At 41.1% G+C, this 14,821-nt stretch overlaps 1 protein-coding gene across 3 annotated transcripts in view; it reads left to right on the forward strand.

Moving 5' to 3' along the window:
• The window catches only part of LOC149727411 (dynein axonemal heavy chain 5-like), a 49,910-nt gene extending 35,120 nt beyond the window's left edge, over window positions 1–14,790 (forward strand). For 2 of the 3 annotated variants that reach the window (XM_089889571.1, XM_089889572.1), the window contains exons 77-105: window positions 87–327; window positions 567–672; window positions 1,193–1,341; window positions 2,871–3,055; window positions 3,344–3,480; window positions 3,699–3,791; window positions 4,140–4,352; window positions 4,678–4,879; window positions 5,191–5,346; window positions 5,676–5,830; window positions 6,142–6,342; window positions 6,570–6,722; window positions 7,113–7,273; window positions 7,581–7,732; window positions 8,117–8,292; window positions 8,609–8,760; window positions 9,118–9,248; window positions 9,579–9,767; window positions 9,908–10,111; window positions 10,401–10,501; window positions 10,757–10,884; window positions 11,168–11,333; window positions 11,765–11,902; window positions 12,253–12,361; window positions 12,642–12,748; window positions 12,925–13,147; window positions 13,397–13,558; window positions 13,844–14,028; window positions 14,307–14,790. In XM_089889571.1, coding sequence (XP_089745697.1) covers window positions 87–327; window positions 567–672; window positions 1,193–1,341; window positions 2,871–3,055; window positions 3,344–3,480; window positions 3,699–3,791; window positions 4,140–4,352; window positions 4,678–4,879; window positions 5,191–5,346; window positions 5,676–5,830; window positions 6,142–6,342; window positions 6,570–6,722; window positions 7,113–7,273; window positions 7,581–7,732; window positions 8,117–8,292; window positions 8,609–8,760; window positions 9,118–9,248; window positions 9,579–9,767; window positions 9,908–10,111; window positions 10,401–10,501; window positions 10,757–10,884; window positions 11,168–11,333; window positions 11,765–11,902; window positions 12,253–12,361; window positions 12,642–12,748; window positions 12,925–13,147; window positions 13,397–13,558; window positions 13,844–14,028; window positions 14,307–14,451 — 4,620 coding nt within the window. In that variant the 3' untranslated portion in view covers window positions 14,452–14,790. Of the gene's footprint in view, window positions 1–86; window positions 328–566; window positions 673–1,192; window positions 1,342–2,870; window positions 3,056–3,343; window positions 3,481–3,698; window positions 3,792–4,139; window positions 4,353–4,677; window positions 4,880–5,190; window positions 5,347–5,675; window positions 5,831–6,141; window positions 6,343–6,569; window positions 6,723–7,112; window positions 7,274–7,580; window positions 7,733–7,859; window positions 7,903–8,116; window positions 8,293–8,608; window positions 8,761–9,117; window positions 9,249–9,578; window positions 9,768–9,907; window positions 10,112–10,400; window positions 10,502–10,756; window positions 10,885–11,167; window positions 11,334–11,764; window positions 11,903–12,252; window positions 12,362–12,641; window positions 12,749–12,924; window positions 13,148–13,396; window positions 13,559–13,843; window positions 14,029–14,306 lie in introns of those variants that run through there. The other variant, XM_089889573.1, reaches the window with a different exon arrangement.
• Window positions 14,791–14,821: the final 31 nt, after the last annotated feature.

Here is a 14,821-nt window from a genome sequence, read left to right on the forward strand (position 1 = left end):
CAGTTTTTAAAATGCTTCATAATTTTGTGTTTACCATGTAAAGATACTTGTAGCATATTTTATGTTGTTATACCCCCCACCCCTAGGTGCTTGAGATGGTGATGGTGTTGGTTGGGGCTCGTCCATGGTTGGTGGGTTCACGGGGTGAACAACAATCGCAAGGTAGGGGTGAAGCAAAGACACCCCGTACATCAAGGAGGAGCGTCGAGCACGGCGAGGGTTCTGATAAATCATCCCGTGTTTCATCAGGGAGCACGTTGAAGGTGACGAAGAAGCAATCAAAGTCGAGGATGGTACGGCAGGTTACGAGGGGCGGGGGGCAGTTCGGTGAGTTGTTGTATTGATGGATGTTTATCCTGTTGGTGGGTGAAGGGGTAGTTGGGTGTGGTGGGCAAACTAAACATGAGTAAAATATTGTAAATGAAGATGTTAACACATCACTTAAAGGGTGAAAGGGGTCCTGGTGTTTTGCTTTCAAAGACGTTAATAATATGACCTTCGTTGTTGTGGGCAAAAATTATGTTAAGTTGTCTTGGTATAATGACCTAACAATGCCACCCACACAGGGTTAACAACAGGAGGCAAAGGTGAAGGGGCTGTAGATAAAGATAAATGGAAGACAATGCAAAACTTTATGAACGATACCGTCAGATTCGTAGATATGATTCATAGGTAATGTGATGTCTATGTTGTGTTAGTGTGATGTCTATGTTGTTTTTATGTAATGTCCATGTTCGATGAACCCCCACTCTATATAGGTGAGGTCCTTGTCAAAGGACCTGGGATTTGGCCAAATTTAATCCATTACCCCAGTAATCAGGTTACTTGTAACTTTGTGGGTGATTGATTTTCTGTATGACTGACAATTTGGCCAACCCATTAATGGCCAAGGACACATACGTGCACAATGGTGGCAGCATCATCAAGAATCCAACTTAGTTACGATGAAGGCACCTAACCATTGAACCAGTGTTAATATGATATCTATGTTGAACCAGTGTTAATATGATATCTATGTTGAACCAGTGTTAATATGATATCTATGTTGAACCAGTGTTAATATGATATCTATGTTGAACCAGTGTTAATATGATATCTATGTTGAACCAGTGTTAATATGATATCTATGTTGAACCAGTGTTAATATGATATCTATGTTGAATCAGTGTTAATATGATATCTATGTTTACAGTGTGGATTGGGAAACAGGATTAAACGACAGCGTTCTATTTGAGGTGGAATCGTATTTATATAAAGGAGGCGAGGGCCAAGAGGGCGTGACGGGGGAGGGGTCGCTACTACAGGATTCAAACACTTATATACATCAGAGGAAAACTACAGGTGGGTATATTATATACAATGCTGGTATGAATATTGTGTATAGAAACTCATTATCTATATGGGTGAGGTGCTGGTGTGTAGCGCCACCTGGAGTGCAGCCAGATTTTACCTATTGCTCAATTATTGCATAACATAACTTATATTTTTGTTAGTAGTTACCAGTTCCAGTACACAGCCCAATCACTTTACCAGTCCTATGTTGAGACCAGGGTAGCTGTGGCACAGTTGGCACGTATCGCCATGTTGGTTTAATTACAACATACAGTATACCTTTGAAAGTAACACATGTACCCCCACCACAAGTAACACATGTACCCCCACCACAAGTAACACATGTACCCCCACCACAAGTAACACATGTACCCCCACCACAAGTAACACATGTACTCCCACCACAAGTAACACATGTACTCCCACCACAAGTAACACATGTACTCCCACCACAAGTAACACATGTACTCCCACCACAAGTAACACATGTACCCCCACCACAAGTAACACATGTACCCCCACCACAAGTAACACATGTACTCCCACCACAAGTAACACATGTACTCCCACCACAAGTAACACATGTACCCCCACCACAAGTAACACATGTACCCCCACCACAAGTAACACATGTACCCCCACCACAAGTAACACATGTACCCCCACCACAAGTAACACATGTACCCCCACCACAAGTAACACATGTACTCCCACCACAAGTAACACATGTACTCCCACCACAAGTAACACATGTACCCCCACCACAAGTAACACATGTACCCCCACCACAAGTAACACATGTACCCCCACCACAAGTAACACATGTACCCCCACCACAAGTAACACATGTACCCCCACCACAAGTAACGCATGTACCCCCACCACAAGTAACACATGTACCCCCACCACAAGTAACACATGTACCCCCACCACAAGTAACACATGTACCCCCACCACAAGTAACACATGTACCCCCACCACAAGTAACACATGTACTCCCACCACAAGTAACACATGTATCCTCACCACAAGTAACACATGTATCCCCACCACAAGTAACACATGTACTCCCACCACAAGTAACACATGTATCCTCACCACAAGTAACACATGTACTCCCACCACAAGTAACACATGTACCCCCACCACAAGTAACACATGTACCCCCACCACAAGTAACACATGTACCCCCACCACAAGTAGCACATGTACTCCCACCACAAGTAACACATGTACCCCCACCACAAGTAACACATGTACTCCCACCACAAGTAACACATGTATCCTCACCACAAGTAACACATGTACTCCCACCACAAGTAACACATGTACCCCCACCACAAGTAACACATGTACCCCCACCACAAGTAACACATGTACCCCCACCACAAGTAACACATGTACTCCCACCACAAGTAACACATGTACCCCCACCACAAGTAACACATGTACCCCCACCACAAGTAACACATGTACCCCCACCACAAGTAACACATGTACCCCCACCACAAGTAACACATGTACCCCCACCACCCCAGGAACAGGAATCACGATATCTGCGGCAAGGTTTAGTAGTGAGGATGCTGCGGTGTTGGTACAATATGTGATATCTATTGTTGAATACACAAGGTTGTGTGGTCCACTTAAACAAGCCATGGATAACTTGGAGAAACTAGATGCTCAGCTACTTAATATACAACAAGCAGAGATTGAAGACCAGAAGGTTGGTTTGTATAGATGGCTCATGGGTGTGACTTTGTTTATCCTTGCATGGCGGACAACGACAGTCATTATAACACGGGTGTTCTGTTCCATACACCTCGTGCCAGCTTACAAGTTACCACGTATGTAACTTTGTGGTTGATTGTTTATGTATGGCTGACAATTTAGACAACCCATTAGTGACCACTGGGTTGGAGCAATTGTTGGTATGTGCCAACAACCACTACCACGCCAGCCATTATTACGTTTGCTTTCTCACAATGGTAATTATGACATCACATATTCTCAGCCAATCATCAAAGCTGCCGACAGTGATGGTGACATCACAGTAGCCGATGATGACATCACAATCATGACATCAATCGAAGGATTAACGAGCGACGACATCCATATATTGCAAGCTACCGTTAACTCACTGCAACAAAAGTAAGTGGCAACACTGGGGAAATATATCTGGCAACACTTGGCAATTTAAATAAATTTATTTATTTCTTCAAATTAAGATACAATTAAAAGAAAACTGCGCATAAAGATTAAAATTAATCTGGAAACACTGAATCTTTGATTAATTTATAAATAAAAATGTCAAAATACTAAAATGTCGGCCTAACCACAACCATACATTACCCATCTCACCACCATAGATATGATGACGCAGTGGTGAAGAAACATCGGTTGAACGAAGAGTATTTGACGTCACAAGAAAGATTGAGATCGGCGATCAAGACATTGGAAAAGTTAGTTTAATGTTTTAATTGTGGATTATTTAGTGTTTATTATTTATGGTCAAAATACTTGAATCCTTTGTTTGCAGAAAACCAAATTTTAAAAACTTCTGGTTTATAACTTTACACAACACGTGTTAAAAAAAATTTACAAGTTATTGTGAATTTCTGAGTTGTTTTTTATAATTTATTTTTAAATTATTCTTAGTAATTGTTAATCAGTAAAAGTTTAAATACCTAAGTGTGGTTTACCCCACACAGAACAATTGTCGTTTTGCTGCATCGTTGTTTTAATTAATCAGGTCTTCGCTATCGTATTCGAAGAGATAAAACAAATATATACATTATGTTTTGTTTCAGTTTGAAACCATTGGAACGAAGCTGGAAAGAGGAGTTAAAAGGATTAATCAACAACGAACAACTTGTTACAAATTGTATATTAGCTGCTGCGTGTTTGACATATTGTGGTGGTATGACACTTGATGCAAGGAGACGAATGACTTCATTCTACACACATGTGTGCAAACATTATGAATTACCGTTACCTAACCGGATGCTCTTCAATAACTACAGGTGAGTGGATGGAACTTGTGAATCAATATAACACAGGATGTTCTGTTTCATACACCTCGTGCCCGCTTACAAGTTACCATGCGTGTAACTTATTTATCCTCGCATGGCGGGGCAACGACATGCGTTATAACACGAGTGTTCTGTTTCCTACAACCTCGTGCCTGCTTAGGAGTTACCACGTATGTAACTTTGTGGGTGGTTGTTTACTGGCCAATAGGGTGAAGCAATTTCCGTTAAGTGCCCAAGGTCACATACGCTTAAAATGGTAACAACAGGCTTTCGTTACTCTATCTGTAAATTGTCTAACCCCTTCAATTGTTTCTAGTTTATCAGAATTCCTAAACTCCCCAATCAAAGTCCAAGAGCTTTGCACACAGCGCCTCCCAGTGGACCCCGTTGCCCTCGACCAAACCTGTTTGCTCACCGCACAGCACGCCACCTGGTGTCTGGTGTGTGACCCTGTAGCGAAGGTCTCTGATTGGTTGAGAGGATTTATGGATGATAAGCTCGTGGTTGTTCAATACAATGTACGTTTCTTATGTCATAATGAAATGTTTTCATTCCTTTGATAACGGACGCTAAAGATGAAATAACATCCACACTTTTTTGCGACTTAAATGGTTTAACAGCCACGCTTTTTAACTAATGCTATTTCATTCCATCATAAACTTGTTACAGCTCTGTTGTTTTGCTGCTGATTCCCACCACTTCGCTATGTTAATCAATATGACCTTTGTTATTGTCGTCGTTCAACAACAAACACACTGATTCAATTATATTAAAGTCTGTTGAAATGCAATCATGCGTAACATCATCGTTTCAAACATTTCCTCCCCAGGATTTACGATCGCAGTTCGAGACAAGCTTAAGTGAGGGGAATACCCTCCTTATCACATATTGTGATGTCATAGAGCTGGCTAAAGATGTGAGATTCCGACAAGTGTTGCGTCATAGAACAGATTTTCATTCAAGTAAAATTCCTTTCAAGATAATGGTGGGTTGTTGTTAGCGTAACATGAGTATTGTATTGTGTCTATGGTCACCCGCAAAGTTACATACGTGGTAACTTGTAAGCACGAGGTGTATGAAACAGAACACCTGGTTATAACGACTGTCGTTGCCCCGCCATGCGAGGATAATTAAGTTACATACGTGGTAACTCTTCACTCATCCATTAAACCAACATAAAATCACAGCCATTAATTTTATTACATCCAACAATTGCTGTAAATTGTCTGTTAGTCAGGTCGTCGGCTGTTTTAAAATAAGTTACATTTACATTTATCTGCCATATCGATTGTACAATAACCCCACCCACCTCAGGTTGGTGACCATGAGGTTGAATGCGATCCCTCGTTCCGATTATTTCTACACACCGCAACCCTTCCACAAGATGTCCCACCAGAGCTAGCAGCTTATACGACCGTTGTATATCATCAAACCACACGCGATGGAATACAAAACGAATTACTCGATAGGTTGGTTGTGGTTATATACAGGATGAACCACTTGTTTGTATTCACACTTATGTCATGCGCTACCATTATACTACAATACATAACGCATATGAAACTAAACCACTATATTACGAAGCAAACCATGGTTCAATACCAATGTACTGTTAGAAACTTTTTAACTAAATGATGAAATATGGTATAGTTGTCAAAGGCATGATATCGGTATCATGCGTTATAGTGGGGGGATTTATGCGACCCCACACCACCAACCACATGGGTGGCAACTGAATCATGCACTAGCCACGTTAGTGACAAGGTGTCAACTGTCACAGGTTCATGCAACTTGAGAAGCCACGGCTTCGTGACGAGTGGGTGACGATGCAGCGAGACAAGATGAGGAACATGAGGATCTTGAAGGAGCTGGAGGTTCAGATCAAAGACATCCTCGCTGGTGATCATCGATTATTGAATGATCTCAATGTTACAAAGAGATTGGCTGAGATAAAGAAGCAATATGATGAAGCATTAGAGAGGTGGGGTTGAGAGGGGGGTTGGGGTTATTTATTATATATGGGTGAGGTCTTATAGTGAGGTAAGCCATGGCACTTTGTATCTTATGGTAGAAAACACTAATTTTATTTTACCTAATTTCCATCTGCCATATTATCACCTGTGCTAAAATTATGCCACCAATGTTTCCCTGCTATTCTACAAGAAGAGACTTCCATGCGACGATATATAACATTAACTTACTTTCCAGCCAAACGAAGATTGATTTATCAGAATCATCGGTTGAACGAGCTAAGGGTGGTTTCATGGAGGTGGCGACGAGGGGTGCGGTGTTGTTCGATGTCACGCGTGCACTGCCGAGTATTAATCAACTATATCATCTTAGTTGGCAACGATTTATAAGGTGGGGTTGGTGTATAGTGGGGTGGGTGGGGTTGGTGTATAGTGGGGTGGGTGGGGTTGGTGTACACAATACATCATAACAGAATACACCAAGTGCTACTAAATACGCAGCAAACAAAATCAAGTCTAACTAATGGTGTATTCCACCAATAAATAACATCACCATTCTCTTATTCCAATTGGATTTCCTTATATATCTTTGGTTACACCATTAGTTGGATTTTATTAACTGTATATTTAGTAACACTTGGTGTATTCTGTTATGATTCAACAAGAATCGTCCAACAATATGAGTGCTGGATCACGACCAGATTCACCAAACATATAGTTATGTCATTATAGTGTAATTACATCACATCGTAATCACCATTATAAGTTATTTGATTGACAGCTTGTTTGACCGAAGTATCCACCAATCAGAGCGCTCCGCCCTTAAAGTTGTTTGCAACGATATGACTCATCAAATATTTTTCACTGCGTGCCAAGCTTCCTTGGAACGAGACCGACTGTTACTTGCTCTCTTGATGGCGCTAGAGATTGAAGATTCAAACGGTGATTGGGGTGTCGTGGTTAATGGTTAATTACAAACATAGCACCCCATGTACATGATAGATGTTCAACAATTGTTGTTTGTCTAAACGTTTCGGTTTAAAATTCCGATAATACCAATATCTAGTATGTTGGCTGTTGTTTCAATAAAACACTTTTGCATTTTACTTGGGTGTGTAGACTGATTTTATATTCTAGGAAATCTTACCCAAGTTTAAACGTTTTTACACTTATAGATTAAATATATATTTAATGTATTCCTATTTAAGTAGTTACATACACAGTGTTTCTTACCCCAGTATAATAACAGGCAACGTAAACATCGGCGAACGTGAATTCCTCATCGCGCCCGAATATGGGCACGCCCTCATGAACGCACTTGGGTGTCACGGCTCCGAGTCACGGGGTCAAGCTAAGAAGCCGTTCGATTGGATGGCAGACGAACCTTTTAAGAATCTCCAGGTTTGTGGTTTAGTTGCCCATAATACACAGTACACCATTTTAATGAACCGTAAACAGCTCATGTAAAAATGAAAATCATATAAAACACTAAACTAGCCACCCCCAACTAACCCCCCCTCCCCCACAGTTACTGGCCACCCCTAACTAACCCCTCCCCCACAGTTACTGGCCACCCCTAACTAACCCCCCCTCCCCCACAGTTACTGGCCACCCCTAACTAACCCCCCTCCCCACAGTTACTGGCCACCCCTAACTAACCCCCCTCCCCACAGTTACTGGCCACCCCTAACTAACCCCCCTCCCCCACAGTTACTGGCCACCCCCCAACTAACCCCCCTCCCCCACAGTTACTGGCCACCCCTAACTAACCCCCCTCCCCCACAGTTACTGGCCACCCACCACGATTGGTTCCACGAAGTCTTTGATCGAATGCCAAAGGATGGACGAGAAATGCAGTGGAGGGTTCTCTGTGAGGGGGATTCCCCTGAGTTAAGCAAACACCGACTCCCTGATAATGCCGATGACCACTACACGGCGCTACAGAGGCTTCTATTGATTCGGTAATATGTTGTTTCTATGTCGGTTGCCATTATAATTACAGTGCTATGGTACAGTGTGTCCTTGCTTCTGGATCAGAGTTCATGGGTGCGAGGCTTGATGCTGCCAGCGTTGTAGGCGAACACCCACCACCCATATATATCGTTACAAGTGTATAACATGGGGCTTTTATAGATCTCTTGCAGCAAAATAACTTTCTGTAACCTATTTACCCTAATTATGGCAGAAGGTATAACAGGTGTTCTGTTACATACACGAATTTTTATATTTACAACCTGGTTTGCATCAACATATATTATATAAACAAGTTACTCCCAGATCGATCCGAAGCGATCGCTTGATCCCCGCATCTTCCGAGTTCGTACATAAAGTTCTCGGGAAGAAATTTACTCGTGACGAGGCACCAGATGTTGAGTATGTGATGTCACAATCATCATGTGTTACACCCATTCTACTATTATTCACTAATGGTGAGGTTATTGTTGTGTAATAATCAAACATAATGTTATTGAACATTCTGCCACCAGGCATAACATGAATAATCTTTTAGCGGCTCATCTGGTACGAAAAACATGATTTTATGTCAATTTATCCGCCATGACTTTGTTACAGAACTGCTACATCATACCTGTTTAAGGAATAAAATCAATTGTATTCGTACCTCAGTCAGTCACATTAGGTATTGCGCAATAATTCTCACATCCTGCGCCCTTATCTATAAAACTGAGAGTTAACCTTTATTTTATGTAGTTTCACACACCATGTAAAAAGTCTATATTCCAATAAAAACCGAAGAAACCTCGCTATAATGTTTGTCTGTTCCACAGAGAACCAACTCGCCCTCTCCACTTTCACCGAGCATTGTAAGCGTAACAATGCCGTATATGATGTCATAAACCTCACAGGAGGAGGAGAGGAGAGAGGAGCAATGAGGATAATGGATGAAGCCATGCGGAACGTGAGCAACTACAATATATGTTTGGTGGTGGTTAGCATGCTTGATTATAACCCAGAGTTTACGGGTTCAAGGCTCGTCGTTGCTGCCATTGTGGGCGTATGTGTCCTTGGGCAAGACACATAACTGCAATTGCTTCAACCCAGTGGTCACTGATGGGTTGTCCAAATTATCAGGCATAAAAACAATCACCCACAAAGTTATATACGTGGTAACTTGTAAGCATACACGGGGTGTATGAAACAGAACACCCGTGTTATAACAACTATCGTTGCCCGCCATCCTCGCAAACAACACTACACCCACAAGAATTACCATGATCTTTACATCCAGGGATCCTGGGTCCTCCTCCACAACCTCCAATGCAATCCTTCCCTCGTACAATCCATGTTCTCCCGCATCCATGAGGAACAAGATCTTCATCCAGACTTCCGGATGTGGATATCCTCGGAGGCGGACTCCTCCCTCATCCCAACCATTATCCTCCATTCAGCCGTCAAACTAGTTGTCGACCTTCCTAAGGTAACACCTGTCAATCAAACGCAACATGTCAATCAAATATAACATGTCAATCAAACATATTTTGTAATGCCTGTCAATTAAATATATATGTCAGTCAAACCCAACTGTCAATCAAACACAACATGTCAACCACTTTACAGTCAATGAAAGACAACCTTCTACGTTTTGCGTCTACATCCATCGATAGTGATGTCATCAACGCATCATCACGACCAGAATGGTTACCGTGTTTACACAATGTGTGTTTGTTACACGGTGCGATACGACTACGCTCAAGGCTGCCCTCGTGTGTTGGGTGGCAGGAGTCCGAGGCTTTCACAGGAATCAACAACGAGGAGTTAAAGGTTTGTGTTGGGGGGGCATGAGATAGATATGCTTGTGTTTATCCTCATGGTGGGGACAGTTGTTATCACACGGGTGTTCTGTTTCAAACACCTTAGGTCCGCTTACAAGTTACCACGTATGTAATTTTGTGGGTGATTGTTTTTATGTATCGCTGATAATTTGAACAACCCATCAGTGACCACTGGGTTGGAGCAATTGCCGTTAAATGTCTTGCCCAAGGACACATACGCCCACAATAGTGACACCACTGATGGGTTGTCACCCCAAGTAAACAATATACCCATGCAGGCATCGGTTGGTGTGGTAACGAGGGAGTTCATGGAGATCCAGGGAAGCACGGAGGGTGGAGGGAATATTATGCTTAAGAATATTTCATGGGCGGGGTTGAGGTGGGTACTTGTTTGAGGGTTATGGGGATCTTATTATCCATATAGTTGAACTTAATGTTATCTTTAACAATGTAATTGTATTTTAATTTAATTTTATTAAATATTCCTTACACGCCTTACAATTCATGTCTTTTGTTCCAAACTTTTGCAACAGTTTCACCCCCTACTAACCCACACACATGTATATATGCATAGTTGTACACACATACATATATATATACATAGTTGTACACACATACATGTATACCCCCCCAGGTTCCAGATATCTGAACTAATATACGGACGTCACATCACCAACATATACGACCAACAAAGTTTAAACGCGCTGGTTGATTATTGGTTGGCCGCGAGCTCTGTTAAGAAGGAATTTGAACTGCCGAGAGGTGAGATAGATATCATATTAATTATAATAGATATCTTATATATTATAAAATAAAGCATATTAAATGTAAATTAACGAATATAATATAAATATCCATCACTTGACCGGGTAATTAAATAAAAATCACTAAAACATAATAGAAATCATATTAAATATTATAGAAATCATATTAAATATTATAGAAATCATATTAATTATTATAGAAATCATATTGGATATTATAGAAATCATATAAGTAAATTATTTAGAAAACAGACTTTCTATTTAAACAATCCCTCCCACAGTGAAATATCGTCTTCCCCCCGTATTATTCGCACCCAGTGTGAAGCCGACCTCCATCGTACAATCCATCGACACCATACCCAACCATGCATTAGATGTGGCGGAGGCTTGCAACTTACACCCATCGTCCGAAGCTGTGGTGGGAGATGACCAATATATATTTACAAGGTGGCTGTAAATATTTATATTAAATAACTTTCACTAATACTGTGTTCAGATGTGGTTTGCTTCTCTTCACATACCAAGCAACCATACTACGTCTTGTATATTTACGAATCCAGATGTTGGGGTAATAGACCAACTCTGGTCTAAATCCCAGGTCCCATGGCATGCCTCACTGTAGGACCTCACCCATATAGAATAGAATGTGCATATACAATGTTGGGGTAATGGGTCAACTCTGGTCTAAATCCCAGGTCCCATGGCATGCCTCACTGTATAGGACCCCACCCATACAGAATAGAATGTGCATATACAATGTTGGGGTAATAGACCAACTTTGGTCTAAATCTCAGGTCCCATGGTGTGTCTCATTGTAGGACCTCACCCATATAGAAACGAATACACAGCTCCCTTATACAACTTCTACCCCCTACCAGGTTAAACACAATCTACGACTTCCTCCCCGAAACCTCGAGCCTCTCCCACAAGTTGTACCCCCGTCCCCCCACCTCACTGGATCTACCACCACAAACCTCCATCAGCAGCTCAAGCTCCCACCCATGGGTTATTGACAGGTTGGTGGTGTTTACTTATATATGACTTATTATATAAACGATTAACATGGCTTATATATTAAAAGGTTGTCTAGTGTTGTATATGACTTGTAGTATTTATAGGGTGTTGAACTTACTGGAAAGTATAATTGTGCTAATAAACAGACAAGAGAAACCTGGTAGCCTAGAAGAAGTGATTCATTTGTTTACTTTAACTAAAAGTTTCAACAAATTCATTTAAATTGTGAAACATTGATTTTCTGGTCAGTTTAAATACAGCAGCCCATACGTGTGAAACAATTACCTTCATCATCAATATACCTTTCCATATTATGAAAGTAGATCTGATAATATTGTCCACAAACCCACAGAGGGATATTTGCAAGTCACACCCATGCTTTGTTGAAAAGTAAGAAGGAGGTGGAACTATGGGAAGTTTGTTACAACGCGTTGCCTAAGATACCAAAGGCTTGGGGGAAGGTGAGGTTATGTTGTGGTGTGGTTTATCTGCACAACTTAATTATTTGGCTGCTGTCGTTACCAGACATAAGTTTTCACACGGCGGATTTAATTTTGTCAGTTACGTATTTCGTAACATTTGATTCAGATATCAAAGTAATTCATTTTGTTGTAATCTGTATATTGCAGTGTAAAATATTTATCAAGATTTGGTTTACGTTCCCCGCATGTATGTAACATTGTGCGGTGGGGTTGTGTGTTTTATGTGGCACGTTATGGTTAACACTTGTGGTTTCCACAGGAATATGTGAACGACCGTATACGCAAGATTGGAGGTCAAACCCCGTTTAATTTGTTTCTTCAACAAGAACTTCGTCAACTTTATGTTTTGCTAACTGAGATAAAAAAGTAAGTAGCTTACAAATAATAATATCACCAACAAAGTTACGTATGTGGTAACTTACGTAACACAACACCTGTTGTTGAACTGCCGTTGTCCCGCCATGTAAGGATAAATAAGTTACATCTGTTTATTAAACGATCAATATTAGAACAATCATCCTGATTACATGCTTCCCCCCCAGGAGTTTGACGTCAATCAAGTCATCGGTTGAAAGTTTGGACCAGTTCGGCGACCGATTATCTGATGATGATGTCATAATAGCCAACGAACTCAGTCGCTCTCGGATCCCTCGTCACTGGGTGGAGCTAGCGGGTGAAACAGCGCCTCCTAGCAGCACACCAGTGTCGCAGTGGTTGAGTGATATCCCCCAGCGGGTGGCGCACTTTGAGAGGATACTGGCTTTGGTAGGGAGGGAGGCTCGTAGTTGTTGTATAATGCGAGGGGTTGTTTTAAACACAGAGACTTAAAACAACATCAGTGATGATTTGTGTGCCCATATTTGGAAATATTTGGATTATAAGATCTAAGTTGATGTTATTTCAAAAAGTAACACATAATACAGATGTGTTATCGTGGCTATTAGTTTCCTTCTTCACTTATTGAATAAGTTTGTTGGAATTTCATGATTTAAGTAAGTTCCCACATTACGACAGGGTCGTGAAAAGATCCCAGCTTACTGGTTAGGAGCTTTCTTCAACCCCCATGGTTTGTTATCGGTGTTGAAACAAGAAGCCATCAAACATCACGTGGAGAAAACCGGGGTCGTCGATAATTTGCTTTTCCATGTTGAGGTCACGCAACGTGATAAGGATCATGTGGGTATTGTGATGTCATACATTAATGTTATGATGTCATAAAATGTCACATTATTTAACAGTCATAATTGAATGTAGAATCTGCCAATAATTACCAACCTGTATGTTGTTTCTTCTCATACCTTTTATTCAATAACAAAGCTTTGGCGACTCAATTTCTGAAACTACATTTTAGTCAACTTTTTTAAACTTACGGTAACAGTCAAAGGGTTGGTGAACCAGTGTAATGGTTTGACTGTCATTACCGGAACTAAAAAAAACATATTCTTTTATTTCAATCTCCAGTTACGCGATCCACCATCTGAAGGTTTCTTCTTACATGGGGTTTATTTATGGGGTTGTGGGTGGGATAAAACATCGGGTGAGATGGTTGATGCTCCAGCTAAACACGCACCGGCATCTCTACCTGTCATTCATATCACATTCGTCACTGAGTCAACTAAATATGGGACAACAAGTGAAGTCCCCAGGTGGGTGTGTTTGGCAGTGAGCATGAGGTGTTTGGGTCGTCTACGTTCGAGGAAGCGACAGCTTTAACTTCTGGGGAAGTTCCTGTGGTTACACTGTGGGTGTTGGGGTAATTGGCCAACTTTACACCTAATCCTTGGTCCCAGGACATACCATGGAATATATATATGAAATAAAGGTTATTTTGTATTTAACCACCCGGTTGCCCACCCCAAAGATAAACATGAAAATATCCTAACTGGACAGCGAACATATTAACTAATCCCCCCTTTCCCCACAGACCTATCGACTACTACCCATGCCCCGTGTTCATGACTTGCACGAGTAGCAAGAAACCTGTGTTTGAATTGGACGTATCACGGGAATCGATCCCTTCATCGAGATGGGCATTACGTGGCCTCACTGCAACAATCCGCCCGTATTAACACCACAACACTCACAATGTTGATTACTTTGGTTAGGATAGTTTTTGATAAATCTTGTGAATGGAGATATTTTGTGCAGTTTTATCGTTATGTGTGCGACCATATTAATACCATTATTGTGTATTACCTACTTTACAATCCTGGTTTTAAGATCAAACGTTTGATGAATCCAGTAGTTATTATGTGTAGTTTTACCTTGGTAGTTGTGTTTACCTAGTCCATATATACTTATATAGTGTTTCTACTTTACCTAGTTTAGATTTACCTTCATCAACACTGTGTTTTATATCCAGCGTTCAATCCATCGGTGTTTTATCAAATAAACTGTGTGAGTGTGAATGAATGAATGCTTACGAGTTACCACGCATAT

Source organism: Ciona robusta, chromosome 12 (genome assembly GCF_009617815.1).
Source record: "Ciona robusta chromosome 12, ASM961781v2".
In the NCBI taxonomy this organism is placed as follows: domain Eukaryota; kingdom Metazoa; phylum Chordata; class Ascidiacea; order Phlebobranchia; family Cionidae; genus Ciona; species Ciona robusta.